The sequence below is a fragment of the Pseudophryne corroboree genome (assembly GCF_028390025.1).
Source record: "Pseudophryne corroboree isolate aPseCor3 chromosome 3 unlocalized genomic scaffold, aPseCor3.hap2 SUPER_3_unloc_1, whole genome shotgun sequence".
NCBI lineage: Eukaryota > Metazoa > Chordata > Amphibia > Anura > Myobatrachidae > Pseudophryne > Pseudophryne corroboree.
In genome coordinates this window covers 2,093,982-2,113,403 of record NW_026967493.1, presented here as the reverse complement: position 1 = coordinate 2,113,403, position 19,422 = coordinate 2,093,982, and the positions used below count along the sequence as shown (strand labels likewise).

General features: G+C 46.0%; 1 protein-coding gene across 1 annotated transcript in view; it reads right to left on the bottom strand.

The window, feature by feature from the left end:
- The window catches only part of LOC134983116 (zinc finger protein OZF-like), a 294,499-nt gene that overhangs the window by 86,125 nt on the left and 188,952 nt on the right, over positions 1 to 19,422 (bottom strand). The window contains exon 7 of the mRNA XM_063948835.1: positions 16,234 to 17,325. Coding sequence (XP_063804905.1) covers positions 16,234 to 17,325 — 1,092 coding nt within the window. The remainder of the gene's footprint in view (positions 1 to 16,233; positions 17,326 to 19,422) is intronic.

The window sequence follows — 19,422 nt, the reverse complement described above, 5'->3', positions numbered from 1 at the left end:
TGTAAAAGCCCTTATCTGATCTTCCATTCAGACAGGGCGGAATTGAGGACTCGTCCTCATTTTCTCCCTAAGGTGGTTTCAGCGTTTCATATGAACCAACCTATTGTGGTACCTGCGGCTACTAGTGACTTGGAGGACTCCAAGTTGTTGGACGTAGTCAGGGCCCTGAAAATATATGTTTCCAGGACGGCTGGAGTCAGAAAATCTGACTCGATGTTTATCCTGTATGCACCCAACAAGCTGGTTGCTCCTGCTTCTAAGCAGACTATTGCTCGTTGGATTTGTAATACAATTCAGCTTGCACATTCTGTGGCAGGCCTGCCACAGCCAAAATCTGTCAATGCCCATTCCACAAGGAAGGTGGGCTCATCTTGGGCGGCTGTCCGAGGGGTCTCGGCTTTACAACTTTGCCGAGCAGCTACTTGGTCAGGGGCAAACACGTTTGCTAAATTCTACAAATTTGATACCCAGGCTGAGGAGGACCTGGAGTTCTCTCATTCGGTGCTGCAGAGTCATCCGCACTCTCCCGCCCGTTTGGGAGCTTTGGTATAATCCCCATGGTCCTTACGGAGTTCCCAGCATCCACTAGGACGTCAGAGAAAATAAGAATTTACTTACCGATAATTCTATTTCTCGTAGTCCGTAGTGGATGCTGGGCGCCCATCCCAAGTGCGGATTGTCTGCAATACTTGTACATAGTTATTGTTAACTAAATCAGGTTATTGTTGTTGTGAGCCATCTATCCAGAGGCTCCTCTGTTATCATGCTGTTAACTGGGTTCAGATCACAAGTTGTACGGTGTGATTGGTGTGGCTGGTATGAGTCTTACCCGGGATTCAAAATCCTTCCTTATTGTGTACGCTCGTCCGGGCACAGTATCCTAACTGAGGCTTGGAGGAGGGTCATAGGGGGAGGAGCCAGTGAACACCAGGTAGTCCTAAAGCTTTACTTTTGTGCCCAGTCTCCTGCGGAGCTGCTATTCCCCATGGTCCTTACGGAGTTCCCAGCATCCACTACGGACTACGAGAAATAGAATTATCGGTAAGTAAATTCTTATTATTGTATTCATCAACGGCCACATCAATAAGAAGCCATGCTGGCAGTACAATTGCTTAATGTCAGTGGCATGCATGAGGGGTCACAGTGATATACATAACATGGGACTGGATCTATGGTGACCAACAATTAGCACGCATCAGTATACACTAATAACGGCACTGATACACATTTATGGGTGTGGTTCATAGGGTCGACCACTATTGGTCGACAGTGACTAAGTCGACACCCAAAATAGGTCGACACAAGTATTAGGTTAACATGGGCAAGTATGAAAAAGTTCAAAAGATGGAAAGAAAAGTTAGCACATATCGCAGCGTGAGTACACCGCTTGTGATACCGATGCGCACTCCGCGGGGCCATTATCTCAAGAAAAACAGACTGTGCAGGCATGGCAATGTTCACTATATTGTGTACTATCTAGTGCATATCGCACGTGTTTCCAGTAGTGACCGATATTCGCTTGTGATTCCGATCTACGTCATCACAGCCACTCCCCACCGCCCATATTGTGTATTCTCTGCGCGGAGGCTGAGGAACAGCAAGAATGGGCAGTGTGCAGGAGGGGGTAATACACAAAGCGGTAAGTATACTGAGACTGTACACCGCCAATGGGAGGCACATGGGAACAAACACTGGGCATTGTGATAATGTGTAATGGGCATTACGCTGTGTAATAATGTGTAATGGGCGTAATAATATGTAATGGGCATTACGGTGTGTAATAATGTGTAATGGGCATTACGCTGTGTAATCTGCATTATGGTGTGTAATAATGTGTGAGGAGCATTACAGTGTGTAATAATGTGTGAGGGGCATTACAGTGTGTAATAATGTATAATCTGCATTACCGTGTGTAATAATGTGTGAGGGGCATTACAGTGTGTAATAATGTGTAATATGCATTACCGTGTGTAATAATGTGTAATGTGCATTACGTTGTGTAATAATGTGAGAGGGGCATTACAGTGTGTAATAATGTGTAATCTGCATTACCGTGTGTAATAATGTGTGAGGGGCATTACAGTGTGTAATAATGTGTAATATGCATTACCGTGTGTAATAATGTGTAATATGCATTATGTTGTGTAATAATGTGTGAGGGGCATTACAGTGTGTAATAATGTGTAATCTGCATTATGGTGTGTAATAATGTGTGAGGGGCATTACAGTGTGTAATAATGTGTAATATGCATTACCGTGTGTAATAATGTGTAATCTGCATTACCGTGTGTAATAATGTGTAATGTGCATTACGTTGTGTAATAATGTGTGAGGGGCATTACAGTGTGTAATAATGTGTAATCTGCATTACAGTGTGTAATAATGTGTAATGTGCATTACGTTGTGTAATAATGTGTGAGGGGCATTACAGTGTGTAATAATGTGTAATCTGCATTACAGTGTGTAATAATGTGTAATGTGCATTACGTTGTGTAATAATGTGTGAGGGGCATTACAGTGTGTAATAATGTGTAATCTGCATTACAGTGTGTAATAATGTGTAATGTGCATTACGTTGTGTAATAATGTGTGAGGGGCATTACAGTGTGTAATAATGTGTAATCTGCATTATGGTGTGTAATAATGTGTGAGGGGCATTACAGTGTGTAATAATGTGTAATCTGCATTACGCTGTATAATAATGTGTGAGGGGCATTACAGTGTGTAATAATGTGTACTCTGCATTACCGTGTGTAATAATGTGTAATCTGCATTACGTTGTGTAATAATGTGTGAGGGGCATTACAGTGTGTAATAATGTGTAATCTGCATTACGGTATGTAATAATGGGTAATGGGCATTACAGTGTGTAATAATGTGTAATGGGCATTACAGTGTGTAGCATAATGTGTAATGGGCATTACGATGTGTAATAACGTGTAATGGGCCTAACAGTGTTTATAAATGTGTAATGGGTATTACAGTGTGTAATAATGTGTAATGGGCATTATAGTGTGTAATAATGTGTAATGGGCATTACGGTGTGCAGCATAATGTGTAATGGGCATTACGATGTGTAATAATGTGTAATGGGCCTAACAGTGTTTATAAATGTGTAATGGGTATTACAGTGTGTAATAATGTGTAATGGGCATTATAGTGTGTAATAATGTGTAATGGGCATTACGGTGTGCAGCATAATGTGTAATGGGCATTACGATGTGTAATAATGTGTAATGGGCCTAACAGTGTTTATAAATGTGTAATGGGTATTACAGTGTGTAATAATGTGTAATGGGCATTATAGTGTGTAATAATGTGTAATGGGCATTACGGTGTGCAGCATAATGTGTAATGGGCATTACGATGTGTAAAAATGTGTAATGGGTATTACGGATGTGTAATAATTATTGTGTGTAATGGGCATAACGGATGTGTAATGGGCATAATAGTGTGTAATGGGCATTACAGATGTGTAATAATGTGTAACAGCGCTGCAGATGGGTTTCAATTTCAGCTGGGTGCTCATAATTCAAGTTGCTGCTTGTGCTTTATTATACAGGATGTATGACATAGGTATGTACATTACACTTGTAATTTGTAGTTACATTGTGTTTAGTATTTTACCCACAGAGATGTCAGCAGAGGAAAATCACAAATTCTGGTCTGGATTAATGGAATCACGAGTGCCTGTGGCGCGTAATTTATTTATTTATTACCAGTTATTTATATAGCGCACACATATTCCGCAGCGCTTTACAGAGAATATTTGGCCATTCACATCAGTCCCTGCCGCAGTGGAGCTTACAATCTATATCCCCTATCACATGTACACACAGACACATTCAATCTAGGGTTAATTTTGTTGGGAGCCAATTAACCTACCAGTATATTTTTGGATTGTGGGAGGAAACCGGAGTACCCGGAGGAAACCCACGCAAGTACGGGGAGAATATACAAACTCCACACAGTTAGGGCCATGGTGGGAATTGAACCCATGACCTCAGTGCTGTGAGGCAGTAATGCTAACCATTACACCATCCATACTGCCCAATAATACTGCGTAATAAGTGTAGACTATGCCAACAGGACAAAGAGGAATCGGGCATATGAACAGATTATCAGGTACAGTAGAGCCAGGAACAGTGCTGCAGCCCTAAATTGGGTAAAGAAGATTGCAAATTTCCGAACAGTGTTTATGTAGGAGCACAAGAAGTACATGGTATCACAGCATTCAGGAGCCAGGACGGATGAGGTTTAGAAGCCAACACTGTGGTATTATGACCTCATGAAATTCACTTTGGAGCAAGAGCCAAGGATAAGGTCACAGTGTAATCTGGATCCGGATTCTCCCACTCTTGTGGAAGAGGAGGCATCGGAGAGACTGGATCTGGTAAGTACACACACATTTGTAATGTATTGCACCCACATATTTTTACATGGAGTTCATTGTTGTTTTATACTGCAGGATATTACACTGGACCAGGAAGCAGAGCCTTCCATGAGTGAGGTAATGTCACAACTGAGGGCCTGAGCTGACGGGAGGCAGCCTCAGTTGTAGGGGCTGAGATGTAACGGAACCTGGGAGGTTGTATCAGACCCCTAGACATGTAAGTAACATGATGAATAACTGCCCGAAGGCGTGACTACGACAACTTGAATAAAAGTCAATGATGTTTATTTATGACAACTCCGCAACACAGCAGCAGTAAAAGGAAACATAAAAGTCAACAGAGGATAAATACAATTCCTGGGTACTACAGGGTGGCAAGGGCCACAGGCACTGGTAGAGTGAGACAGTTCTTATAATCTTCTAGTTGGAAAGTCCTTACCAGGCCTGACTGTAGCAATGGAGATAACCCAGGATCGTACCAGCTGGTGTTCCAGGAAAGGCTGGGCTGCTGAAGATAAAACGGCTGCTGTGGATACTGGCTGGAACCAGACTGTTGTTGGTACGGAGTGGATACTGGCTGGAACCAGTTAAATAATAAACGAACTTGAGAGCGATGAAATAATAATGAGTTTGGAGTTTGAGAGCGGTGAAATAATAATGCCGGTGATAAATGACAAACTGCAGCAAAGGGGTACCGCCACTTTAAGGAGAGCTGACCTCTGCTGGAAGCTGGATGCTGAAAGCAGGTAGATCTGTAGCTGGAAGCTGGTGAATCCAAATGGATCGGAGAGTCAGGCTACACCGCAGATGGAATGCTGGTGCGGGTCTCTGTAGTGGAAGGATTGACACAGGAGCTGGAACCTGGAAGACAATCACAGGAGAGAGACAAACTGGAACTAGGTTTGACAACCAAAGCACTGACGCCTTCCTTGCTCAGGCACAGCTTACTTATACCTGCAGCAAGGAAGGGGTTGGCTAGGCAATTATGCAAATCAATAATACAGACAGCAGATTGGTGGAAATGATCAGATGACAAAATCCAAGATGGCTGCGCCCATGCAGACACTTGGAGGGAAGTTTGGTTTGTAATCCATGTGAGAATTGAAGCAGCAATGGCGGCGCCGGCCACAGGAGACAGGAGACGCCAGACTGATGAATGCACATCCAAACCACGCGGGCACAGCGGAGGCCGCGGCTGACGTAATCGCCACTCTGACACTTTGCATGCAGAAACTCAGGGATGGCGGCGGAGGCCGCGGGAGACGCCATGCCAGATGTAATATGGCGTTTACTGTGACCGCGTCTCAGAGAGACAGGAGAGGATGCAGGAATGTAAACATCAGGATAACAGATGGGATCCGGTCCTGGAGCAATGAGCCAGCCTTAGGAGGCATCTGATGGGTAAGAAATGGCGTCCAGATACCCGGATCGTGACAGGTAACTGAAGTGGACAACCCAACCCCACAGCCACGAAAAAGCGGAGGTCGTCCAAGAAGCCCACTACTGCCCCGCCCATCTCACAACAGGTTTTTACTCACGCCGAGGAGGTTCTTAATAGCCCCCCAGACTTGGAGCAAACTTTTGTCAATTACATCGTGGCGGAGATGTGACTGATGAAGGAGGATCAAAAGAAGATCTACAAGCGTCTGGTTCTTGATACTAGCTCACGTGCAAGTGACAAATCTCTTGATGAGGATAACATCACCTGCCAGGTACTGTCTCCCAAATGTGCCCCCACCCACATCACCAACCCATGCATTATGCACCAGGAAACCCTCTACAATCGAGCTGTTTTCCACCAGGACCCATACAGCCCACCCTCCACCCATACCAGCACTTTGTCCAGTGGCATGTACTTAGACATGCTGAGTACACAGTCCTCTGTACTGGACGATCCTCATTTTTAAAATTAATAATTCTGTTTTTTTGTTTGTTTAAAAAATTGTTGTTGCCCTTGCCCTAGTCTCTTGCTCCAAATGAACTGTATTGAGGGCATTAGTACCACAGCGTTGGTTTCTTTTTTTTTTAAAATATATATTTATTGAGAAGGGAACATGTAATAAAAAACAGGTCATATGTCACAATGTTTGCTAAAATGCATCAATCACTGCGGTGTACAGAGATTATCAATCAAAAAGCTGAACCAGAACTTTAGTCAGTATAGGCAAGGTTAAGAGGACAATCAACCATATACATATCAAACGGGGGAATGCCATAACAGTTACAGATTTAGAAGGGTAGTGAGCCTTGGATGAGAGATTCCGTATTATACCACGTTGTTAACCTGACTACTCTGCGTACATATTCCCTGGTAGCAGTTGGCAGCGTATGTAAGTAGGGTAACCAAATAGCAAAAAGTTTTGGGGCGCGGGACTCCGCATCCAGGGAACAATCAACCCAGTCCATTTGATAGAGATACGTTAAACGTGGTAGCATGAGGAAGGGGTATCGGCTCCGAATTTATCCATTGGGATAGAATAGTTTTCTTTGCTGCAGCAGCCACACGAGCCAACAGTAATTTCATTCCTTTGGAATGTGGGGGATCCTGGGTCTGCACGGAGTTCCAAAAAGCCCAGGCCATTGTGATATTAAAGGAGATGCGAAGTTCCACATTAATATAGGTTTGGACTGCCATCCAAAATGACTGTACTACCGGGCATGTCCAGAGACAATGAATAATATCGGCATCGGGGGAGTTACATTTAAAACATAAAGAGTTGTCAGATACTCCAGTGAGGAACCTAAGTCTAGGGGTGTAGTAGGCTCAATGTAATATCTTAAAGTGCATCTCTGCATAGGAAGATGAGACTAGTTGTTTATTTAGTAAACCACACCACCGAATCACCGTCAGAAGATCGGTGTCTGGGAAGTCGTCTATACATTTGGCCATCCCTGTTGTGAGCTTAGATAGATCCAACCTCCGCCTAGTCAGCATTGGTTTCTTGACCTCATTGTCCCGGACATCTGATCATTGTGATCTATGCACTTCTTGTGTTCCTTCTAAAAGCACTGTTCAGAAATCTGCACTTTATCTTCTCAGTGTATGGTGGCAGCACTGATAACCTGTGGGGTATGCCCGATTCCTCTACTGTGTACTGTTGGCATAGGCCTTGCTAAAAAGGCACTTGTTCGCGTGATGGAGTCAATTAATCCAGGCCAGAATTGGCGATTTTCTTCCATTTTTTGTTATATATAAAGTTTAAAAAATATATATATACATTTTTCTTGTTTGATTAATGGTTGTTAATGCAAACGTCATTTTGTGTAACATACTTTTGTAAAAATCCGAGGGTCAGCGAGACGTTATGGAGCCAATGTATCATTTAATATTTGCTGCTAATTCCCCAAAACAACTGTACCTCCCAAATGTAAGTAGAAGGGACTGCAGCAGGTATCTCCCATACCTTCATACATGTACATTTCCAGGCAAGGTCAGGTAAGTTTATTTTTAAAAATACAACAACCCTAATTCACCTACAAGTAAAAACAGAAACAGATTATTTGAACAGACATAATTTATTTAAAACCAACAAATGATAAAACTATTTACACAGAAAGAGAACACCCCCCCCCATCCGTAATATCATCCCACTATTCAAATGAGCTGTCAAAATCGGACATAACCAAAATCGCACCGATACGCTTTTGCTTTTAAACTACTTTATTTTATATCTTTAATACACACATTTTTGTCTATCTATATTTTAGTCTTAAAAAAGACTTTACTCTATGCACAACAGCCTATGGGGGTCATTCAGAGCGTCCCGCAGCACAGTTTCCTGGTGGTGGCAAAATGCACATGCACAGCGGCCGCATACACACACACACACTGCGGTCGCATCCCTGAGGGGTGAACGTGGGCGGGCCGGGACCGTTTTCCGGGGGGCTGCGTGAGGTCACATCTGCGTTCATCTTTGATTAACCCCCTATAAGCTTCCAGAGTGGACCTCATATCTTATACTCATTTTTTGCAAATTAATTCAAATTATATGAGGTCGGTAGCACCACTACTTCCAGGATTATTACAAAGAACACACATAAAGGCTGACACAGCAAATAACAATACATTAATACATACACGGGATTAAATAAGATTTTACTTACCGATAAATCTATTTCTCGTAGTCCGTAGTGGATGCTGGGACTCCGTAAGGACCATGGGGAATAGCGGCTCCGCAGGAGACAGGGCACAAGAATAAAAGCTTTAGGATCAGGTGGTTTGCACTGGCTCCTCCCCCTATGACCCTCCTCCAAGCCTCAGTTAGGATACTGTGCCCGGACGAGCGTACATAATAAGGAAGGATATTGAATCCCGGGTAAGACTCATACCAGCCACACCAATCACACCGTACAACTCGTGATCTGAACCCAGTTAACAGTATGATAAAACGAAAAGGAGCCTCTGAAAAGATGGCTCACAACAATAATAACCCGAATTTTTGTAACAATAACTATATACAAGTATTGCAGACAATCCGCACTTGGGATGGGCGCCCAGCATCCACTACGGACTACGAGAAATAGATTTATCGGTAAGTAAAATCTTATTTTCTCTGACGTCCTAGTGGATGCTGGGACTCCGTAAGGACCATGGGGATTATACCAAAGCTCCCAAACGGGCGGAAGAGGGCGGATGACTCTGCAGCACCGAATGAGAGAACTCCAGGTCCTCCTCAGCCAGGGTATCAAATTTGTAGAATTTAGCAAACGTGTTTGCCCCTGACCAAGTAGCTGCTCGGCAAAGTTGTAAAGCCGAGACCCCTCGGGCAGCCGCCCAAGATGAACCCACTTTCCTTGTGGAATGGGCTTTTACCGATTTTGGCTGTGGCAGGCCAGCCACAGAATGTGCAAGCTGAATTGTACTACAAATCCAACGAGCAAGCGTCTGCTTAGAAGCAGGAGCACCCAGTTTGTTTGGTGCATACAGGATAAACAGCGAGTCAGATTTCCTGACTCCAGCCGTCCTGGAAACATATATTTTCAGGACCCTGACCACGTCCAGTAACTTGGAGTCCTCCAAGTCCTTAGTAGCCGCAGGTACCACAATAGGTTGGTTCATGTGAAAAGCAGAAACCACCTTAGGTAGAAATTCCTCAATTCTGCCCTGTCAGAATGAAATATTAAGTAAGGGCTTTTATATGATAAAGCCGCCAATTCTGACACACGCCTGGCTGAAGCCAGGGCTAACAGCATCGTCACCTTCCATGTGAGATATTTTAAGTCCACAGTGGTGAGTGGTTCAAACCAATGTGACTTTAGGAACCTCAACACAACATTGAGATCCCAAGGTGCCACTGGAGGCACAAAAGGAGGCTGTATATGCAGTACCCCTTTTACAAATGTCTGAACTTCAGGTACTGAAGCCAGTTCTTTTTGGAAGAAAATCGACAGGGCCGAAATTTGAACCTTAATGGAACCTAATTTTAGGCCCATAGACAGTCCTGTTTGCAGGAAATGGAGGAAACGACCCAGTTGAAATTCCTCTGTAGGGGCCTTCCTGGCCTCACACCACGCAACATATTTTCGCCAAATGCGGTGATAATGTTTTGCGGTTACGTCCTTCCTGGCCTTGACCAGGGGAGGGATGACTTCATCTGGAATGCCTTTTTCCTTCAGGATCCGGCGTTCAACCGCCATGCCGTCAAACGCAGCCGCGGTAAGTCTTGGAACAGACAAGGCCTCTGTTGGAGCAGGTCCTTTCTTAGAGGTAGAGGCCACGGTTCGTCCGTGAGCATCTCCTGAAGTTCCGGATACCAAGTCCTTCTTGGCCAATCCGGAACCACGAGTATAGTTCTTACTCCTCTCCTTCTTATGATTCTCAGTACTTTTGGTATGAGAGGCAGAGGAGGGAACACATACACTGACTGGTACACCCACGGTGTTACCAGAGCGTCCACCGCTATTGCCTGAGGGTCCCTTGACCTGGCGCAATACTTGTCTAGTTTTTTGTTTAGACGGGACGCCATCATGTCCACCTTTGGTTTTTCCCAACGGTTTACAATCAGGTGGAAGACTTCTGGGTGAAGTCCCCACTCTCCCGGGTGAAGGTCGTGTCTGCTGAGGAAGTCTGCTTCCCAGTTGTCCACTCCCGGAATGAACACTGCTGACAGTGCTATCACATGATTTTCCGCCCAGCGAAGAATCCTTGCAGCTTCTGCCATTGCCCTCTTGCTTCTCGTGCCGCCCTGTCTGTTTACGTGGGCGACTGACGTGATGTTGTCCGATTGGATCAATACCGCCTGACCCTGAAGCAGGGGTTTCGCTTGACTTAGGGCATTTTAAATGGCCCTTAGTTCCAGAATGTTTATATGAAGAGATGTTTCCATGCTTGACCACAAGCCCTGGAAATTTCTTCCCTGTGTGACTGCTCCCCAGCCTCTCAGGCTTGCATCCGTGGTCACCAGGATCCAATCCTGAATGCCAAATCTGCGGCCCTCTAGTAGATGAGCACTCTGCAGCCACCACAGAAGAGACACCCTTGTCCTTGGCGACAGGGTTATCCGCTGATGCATCTGAAGATGCGATCCGGACCATTTGTCCAGTAGATCCCACTGAAACGTTCTTGCATGGAATCTTCCGAATGGAATTGCTTCGTAAGAAGCCACCATTTTTCCCAGGACCCTCGTGCACTGATGCACTGACACCTGGGCTGGTTTTAGGAGGTTCCTGACTAGCTCGGATAACTCCCTGGCCTTCTCCTCCGGGAGAAACACCTTCTTCTGGACTGTGTCCAGAATCATTCCTAGGAACAGAAGACGTGTCGTTGGAATCAGCTGCGATTTTGGAATATTTAGGATCCACCCGTGCTGACGTAACACTACCTGAGATAGTGCTACTCCGACTTCTAACTGTTCCCTGGACCTTGCCCTTATCAGGAGATCGTCCAAGTAAGGGATAATTAAGATGCCTTTTCTTCGAAGAAGAATCATCATTTCGGCCATTACCTTGGTAAAGACCTGAGGTGCCGTGGATAACCCAAACGGCAGCGTCTGAAACTGATAATGACAGTTTTGTACTACAAACCTGAGATACCCTTGGTGAGAAGGGTAGATTGGGACGTGGAGATAAGCATCCTTGATGTCCAGAGACACCATATAGTCCCCTTCTTCTAGGTTCGCTATCACCGCTCTGAGTGACTCCATCTTGAATTTGAACCTTTTTATGTAAGTGTTCAAGGATTTCAGATTTAAAATTGGTCTCACCGAGCCGTCCGGCTTCGGTACCACAAACAGCGTGGAATAATACCCCTTTCCCTGTTGTAGGAGGGGTACCTTGATTATCACCTGCTGGGAATACAGCTTGTGAATGGCTTCCAAAACTGCCTCCCTGTCTGAGGGAGACTTTGGTAGAGCAGACTTCAGGAACCGGCGAGGGGGAGACGCCTCGAATTCCAGTTTGTACCCCTGCGACACTACCTGTAGAATCCAGGGGTCCATTTGCGAGTGAGCCCACTGCGCGTTGAAATTCTTGAGACGGGCCCCCACCATGTCTGAGTCTGCTTGTAAAGCCCCAGCGTCATACTGAAGACTTGGCAGAAGCAGGGGAGGGCTTCTGCTCCTGGGAAGCGGCTGCATGGTGCAGTCTTTTTCCCCTTCCTCTGCCCCGGGGCAGAAAAGAGTGGCCTTTTGCTCGCTTGTATTTATGGGAACGAAAGGACTGGGTTTGAAAAGACGGTGTCTTTTTCTGCTGATGTGAAGTGACCTGGTGTAACCAGGTCCGATAGACCAGCCCCAAATAACTCCTCCCCTCTATACGGCAATACTTCCATATGTCGTTTGGAATCCGCATCCCCTGACCACTGTCGCGTCCATAACGCTCTTCTGGCAGAAATGGACATAGCACTTACTCTTGATGCCAGGGTGCAAATATCCCTCTGTGCATCACGCATATATAGTAATGCATCCTTCAAATGCTCTATAGTTAACAATATATTGTCCCTATCCAGGGTATCAATATTTTCAGTCAGGGAATCCGACCACGCGACTCCAGCACTGCACATCCAGGCTGAAGCGATTGCTGGTCGCAGTATAACACCAGTATGTGTGTATATACTTTTTAGGATATTTTCCAGCCTTCTATCAGCTGGTTCTTTGAGGGTGGCCGTATCAGGAGACGGTAACGCTACTTGTTTAGATAAACGTGTGAGCGCCTTATCTACCCTAGGGGGTGTTTCCCAACGTGTCCTAACCTCTGATGGGAAAGGATATAGTGCCAATAATTTATTAGAAATTAGCAGTTTTTTGTCGGGGGAAACCCACGCTTTATCACACACCTCATTCAATTCATCTGACTCAGGAAAAACTATTGGTAGTTTTTTCACACCCCACATAATACCCTTCTTAGTGGTACTTGTAGTGTCAGAAATGTTCAATGCCTCCTTCATTGCCGTGATCATGTAACGTGTGGCCCTACTGGACATTACGTTTGACTCATCACCGTCGACACTAGACTCAGTATCTGTGTCTGGGTCTGTGTCGACCCACTGAGGTAACGGGCGTTTTAGGGCCCCTGACGGTGTCTGAGACGCCTGGACAGGCACTAATTGATTTGCCGGCTGTCTCATGTCGTCAACAGTTTTTTGCAAAGTGCTGACATTATCACTTAATTGTTTAAATACGATCATCCAGTCAGGTGTCGACTCCCTAGGGGGTGACATCACTAACGCAGGCAATTGCTCCGCCTCCACATCATTTTCCTCCTCATACATGTCGACACACGTGTACCGACACACAGCACACACACCGGGAATGCTCTGATAGAGGACAGGACCCCACGAGCCCTTTGGAGAGACAGAGGGAGAGTCTGCCAGCACACACCCAGCGCTATATATATATACAGGGATAACCTTATATAAGTGTTATTCCCTTATAGCTGCTGTTTATATTGTTATTTGCTGCCAAAAGTGCCCCCCCCTTCTCTTTTTTACCCTGATTCTGAAGCAGGACTGCAGGGGAGAGTCAGGGAGCCGTCCTTCCAGCGGAGCTGTGAGGGAAAATGGCGCTTGTGTGCTGAGGAGATAGGCTCCGCCCCTTCACGACGTCCTTATCTCCCGCTCTTTTGTGTAAAAATGGCAGGGGTTAAAATACATCCATATAGCCCAGGAGCTATATGTGATGTATTCTTTTGCCACCTAAGGTATTATCTCTTATATTGCGTCTCAGGGCGCTCCCCCCCCAGCGCCCTGCACCCTCAGTGACCGGAGTGTGAAGTGTGCTGAGAGCAATGGCGCACAGCTGCGGTGCTGTGCGTTACCTTAGTCTGAAGACAGGATCGTCTTCTGCCGCCGATTTCACCGGACCTCTTCGTCTCTTCTGGCTCTGTAAGGGGGACGGCGGCGCGGCTCCGGTGACCCATCCAGGCTGTACCTGTGATCGTCCCTCTGGAGCTAATGTCCAGTAGCCTAAGAAGCCCAATCCACTCTGCACGCAGGTGAGTTCGCTTCTTCTCCCCTTAGTCCCACGATGCAGTGAGCCTGTTGCCAGCAGGACTCACTGAAAATAAAAAACCTAAATTAAACTTCTATTCTAAGCAGCTCAGGAGAGCCACCTAGCCTGCACCCTTCTCGTTCGGGCACAAAAATCTAACTGAGGCTTGGAGGAGGGTCATAGGGGGAGGAGCCAGTGCACACCACCTGATCCTAAAGCTTTTATTCTTGTGCCCTGTCTCCTGCGGAGCCGCTATTCCCCATGGTCCTTACGGAGTCCCAGCATCCACTAGGACGTCAGAGAAATTAGCAATACGGAAGCATAATCATCATTAAGTCTAATTATCAACTGGTTCTGTGCGTGACCCATACACCTCTTTACTGCCTCCAGCAGCCCCTGGTACTGCACTGCGGCCACCCGCCCCATCTCCCCCCACTACTGCCACCCACCCCGTCTCCTTCCACTTCTACCACCCGCCCCATCTCCCCCTACTACTGCCACCCACCCGTCTCCTTCCACTACTGCCACCCACCCTTTCTCCCCCTACTACCACCCGCCCTGTCTCCCCCTACTACTGCCACCACCCAGTCTCCCTCACTACTGCCACCCACCTCGTCTCCTTCTACTACTGCCACTCGCCCTATCTCCCCTCACTCCTGCCACCCACCCCATCTCCCCCACTACTGCCACCAGCCCATCTCCCCCCACTACTGCCACCCGCCCCATCTCCCCCCACTACCGCCACCCACCCCGTCTCCTTCCACTACTACCACCCGCCCTGTCTCCCCCCACTACTGCCAACCCCCCCGTCTCCTTCCACTACTACCACCCGCCCTTTCTCCCCCTACTACCACCCGCCCTGTCTCCCCCCTACTACTGCCACCACCCTGTCTCCCACACTACTGCCACCCACCCCATCTCCCCCCACTACTGCCACCCACCCCGTCTCCTTCCACTACTACCACCCGCCCTGTCTCCCCCACTACTGCCACCCACCCTTTCTCCCCCTACTACCACCCGCCTTGTCTCCCCCCTACTACTGCCACCACCCTGTCTCCCCCACTACTGCCACCCGCCCCATCTCCCCCCACTACTGCCACCCACCCTGTCTCCTTCCACTACTACCACCCGCCCCGTCTCCCCCACTACTGCCACCCACCCTTTCTCCCCCCACTACTGCAACCCATCCTGACTCCCCCCACTACTGCCACCACCCTGTCTTCCCCCTACTACTGCCACCTGCCCTGTCTCCCCTACTACTGCCACCCATCTTCCCCCACTACTGCCAGCCACCCTGTCCCCCTCTGACACCTCAGCACTGCTTGGGGATAACATTACCCACAGACAGTGCCTCTGGCAGCCCCCGCTACAGCAACAGTGCCACCTGCCCTGTCTCCCACCTGACATCTCAGCACTGCTTGGGGATAACATTACCCACAGACAGTACCTCCGGCAGCCCCCGCTACAGCAATAGTGCCACCTGCCCTGTCTCCCCCCTGACACCTCAGCACTGCTTGGGGATTCTTGGTACTGCTGGTAACAGTCCTTCATCTGCAGATGGAAGCAAGCATGGCAGTAAGGAGGCAGAAGCAGCTTCTGGTACCTGCGACCCTGGTCATGTAGGGCTGGGAGAGTCAGTAAGCAGATTATGTAATAGTCACCATCTTACAGGCAGCCGGTGAAGGGAGCGGAGAATGGGTGCTATGTAGCAGAAACGGGCTGGTTAGGTAACAGCCTAGCTGCTGCATTCTGTATAAGCTACAAGCAGCGTAATTATTTTGCTGTGAGACCCAGGTAGAGGACATTGCAGTAGTCTCTGCGTAATGATACAAGTGCATGTATGAGTATAGGTAGATCTTCTGAGGGAAATAAGTGCTGGAGCCTGGCTATGTTCCTCAGATGAGGATCTGATTGTGGCAGATACCTGATGTCTAAGTGTCACTCCACCATCCAGGACACCAAGATTCCGCACATGATCAGCATTTTGTAACTCTGAACCCCCAAGTGTAAGTGTCTGGTTAGTTTGCAAAGCTGAGCTGTAGCCCTGCCATTTGTTGGTAAGCTTCTATCATAAGGACCGGTTTCACTAGGACCGAGTCACATCCGACTAGCATCACCCACACATGGAGCTCAGCTAGACAACCATTTAGGATCTGTACTGGGTTCTCAGTACCCGGAGCAAAAGACAGGTCATCTGTATAGCAGTGGTAGATGAGGGCATGACAACTGATTATTTCACCCTGCAGTAGCATGTACATTGCAAAAAACACAGGAGATAGGATAAGAACCTCGAAGAACAACGCATGGCAATGATACATATACTCCAGAAGATTAAAATGGTTCCTCACCCGAGTGATGTCTATTGTGTGCAACAAGAGCTGATTTATTTTTCAGAGTATGGAAATGGCTTCTCACCTGTGTGACTTCGCTGATGTCTAACAAGATGTGATTTCTGTATAAAACATTTCCTGCACTCAGAGCAAGAAAATGGCTTCTCACCTGTGTGACTTCGCTGATGTCTAACAAGTTGTGATTTCCGAGTAAAACATTTCTCACACTCAGAGCAAGAAAATGGCTTCTCACCTGTGTGAATTCTCTGATGTATTACAAGATATGATTTCTGTGTAAAACATTTCCCACACTCAGAACACAGAATTGGCTTCTCACCTGTGTGACATCTCTGATGTAAAACAAGATGCGATTTCCGAGTAAAACATTTCCCACACTCAGAGCAAGAAAATGGCTTCTCACCTGTGTGACTTCTCTCATGTGTTACAAGATTTGATTTCTGTGTAAAACATTTCCCACACTCAGAACACAGAATTGGCTTCTCACCTGTGTGACATCTCTGATGTAAAACAAGTTGTGATTTCCGAGTAAAACATTTCCCACACTCAGAGCAAGAAAATGGCTTCTCACCTGTGTGACTTCTCTCATGTGTAACAAGTTGTGATTTCTGGGTAAAACATTTCCCACACTCAGAGCAAGAAAATGGCTTCTCACCTGTGTGACTTCTCTCATGTGTAACAAGTTGTGATTTCTGGGTAAAACATTTCCCACACTCAGAGCAAGAAAATGGCTTCTCACCTGTGTGAATTCTCTGATGTATAACAAGATTTAATTTGTGTGTAAAACATTTCCCACACTCAGAACACAGAATTGGCTTCTCACCTGTGTGACATCTCTGATGTAAAACAAGATGCGATTTCCGTGCGAAACATTTCCCGCACTCAGAACATGGAAATGGCTTTTCACCAGTGTGGCTTCGCTGATGTGTAATAAAATCTGATTTCCGTGTAAAACATTTCCCACACTCAGAGCAAGAAAATAGATTCTCACCTGTGTGACTTCTCTGATGATTAACAAGATCTGATTTGTGTGCAAAACATTTTCTACACTCAGAACATGGAAATAGCTTCTCCCCTGTGTGACTTCGCTGATGTCTAACAAGAGCTGATTTGTATGTAAAACATTTCCCACACTCAGAACATGGGAATGGCCTCTCACCTGTCTTAGCTGGATGATGGGTAATAAGCTTTGTGTTCTGTGTAAAACATTTGTCATCTATAGAACAGGGAAACACTGTATCTACTGTCAGAGCTGTAACAGATGCACCAATACCAGAGTGATCAGGAGAATATTTCCCATGATCAGGGGGATCAGCTGATAGAGATGGATGTATAATTGGGGTAATGGGATTAGCTCCTGGAGAATCCTGTCTCCTGTCATTATCTTCCATTTCACAATCCGGGACTAACATTAGATGTCCTTCTGAGATATTCCTGCTTGTGTGTCCATCTGCTGGAAATAAAATACATTATGGAAATGTGAAATTTTCTGTAACAATATTAATCTTGTAAACAATAGGAGATGACTTTCTGGGACACAATTGTAAATATGTGTGTGTATTAAAACATAACTTTTAATGAAGGCTTTATAATATTGTGCCTCAGACTATTATTGTGTCCACCCTCCTGAGAACACTCACAATAACAAATGCAATATTATAATAAGACTTAGATATATCTCTCTCTTGTACTGCTAACTAACCATGAAGTATAAATGGAGATGTAGTCACTCGTCAAGTTCTATGTCAGCACCAATGTAAAACAATGGATGGGGAACATACCGTATGAATTGGAGATTCTGGATGATCAATAACGTCAGTCATATGAGCTGATGTATCAGAGAAATGTCTCCTAACGTTACTCCTGAAAGCATTGGTAAAGTGGCATTCCTTTATGTGTGTGCTCATACACTGATAAACCTGTACATGTGTTACTAACCCTTATATAAGGTATATTGCTACAGCAGAGTAGGTGTGAAACAAGGTATTTTACATGCAATACACTGCAATCATCATCATCATCATCTGCTAGGATATAATCCTCTGTTACACCCCCATCATCAGTGTCTTATCTCTATACTCTAATAGTAATAAAGATGATGTGTGTATGGTAAGTATGATACAGAGAATTACATATCAGAATCTATACAGCTGCCGCCATACTTCTGCTTCTCATACGTGTGCTACTGGCAGCAGTGAACATATGGGTGAGAGTGCAGGGAAGACAGCAGAGTCTGATGATAAAGAGACTGGATCTGCCTTTGCAGGGATGTACCACACCTGTTAGTATATAAAGTAATAAATAAGAGGGGCGTGGTCCATCCAGACGTGCTTTCTAGAGCTCTCCTCACTAAGCGCCTTCTTATCTACCCTACCTGATAGCTCTCAGCTGCCACTGGGAACAAGACCCAATCTATTAAGTCCCCCACTCCTCCTGCCCTAAAGCAGCTCGCTCCGGGCACCGTTCACTGCCACAGCCTAGTGACGCTGCTGAAGCCATGGGCTGTATTCTGGGGCTAAGTGCGCCCAGTCTTTCCTGCACGTTCCAGCCACCTGACTTGGAGGCACTTTTGGCTCAGGTGGGAGCACTTGCTCTTCCACTCACACAGGTGCACAGCTCCCGCTACTGCTGGGGACAGAACGGGCTGCCCACAGTCACCGGAGTCCGGTGGTGATATTGGGAAGCTTGCTTTGACTTCTGCCTTCAATAAGGCGTAAAACTGATATAAGCTGCAAAATAAGTGTCCTGACCGCATTGAAGCATTCGCCTGGAGGTGAAACTACCTTCTATTTATATGGTACCACAATAATCTACTTCCTCTCAGTCTACATGCAGAGCCCAGTATCAAGTATGGTCTCAGTACAGCTCATTACACGCTGATTGATTACAACCTCACAGTATATTATTTAGTGGATTTATTCACTGAATATATTTTGCCATTTGTGTCTTTCTGTGCTTAGTACTTCAAGTCTGTGATCACGCTGACCTCTAGTGGAATTTATTGTTCATTACTGTGTTATTTGAGTTGCATTACATACATCATGTCTACTTGAAATTTTGGCTGGGATACCCCCGTCACCCCAACTAAGAATGTCATTTTGAACAGAGTCATCTTGATGTAACCTCCTGACAACGTACTACTGCTCCTTTTATTTATAGATCGTTTGAATTTTCCCATCTCTGAGAGGTCAGTCTCTTTGGAGCCTGCTTACCTTGCCTCCAATAAAAAGGTTAAAAAGTACCAAATCAGCCCCAC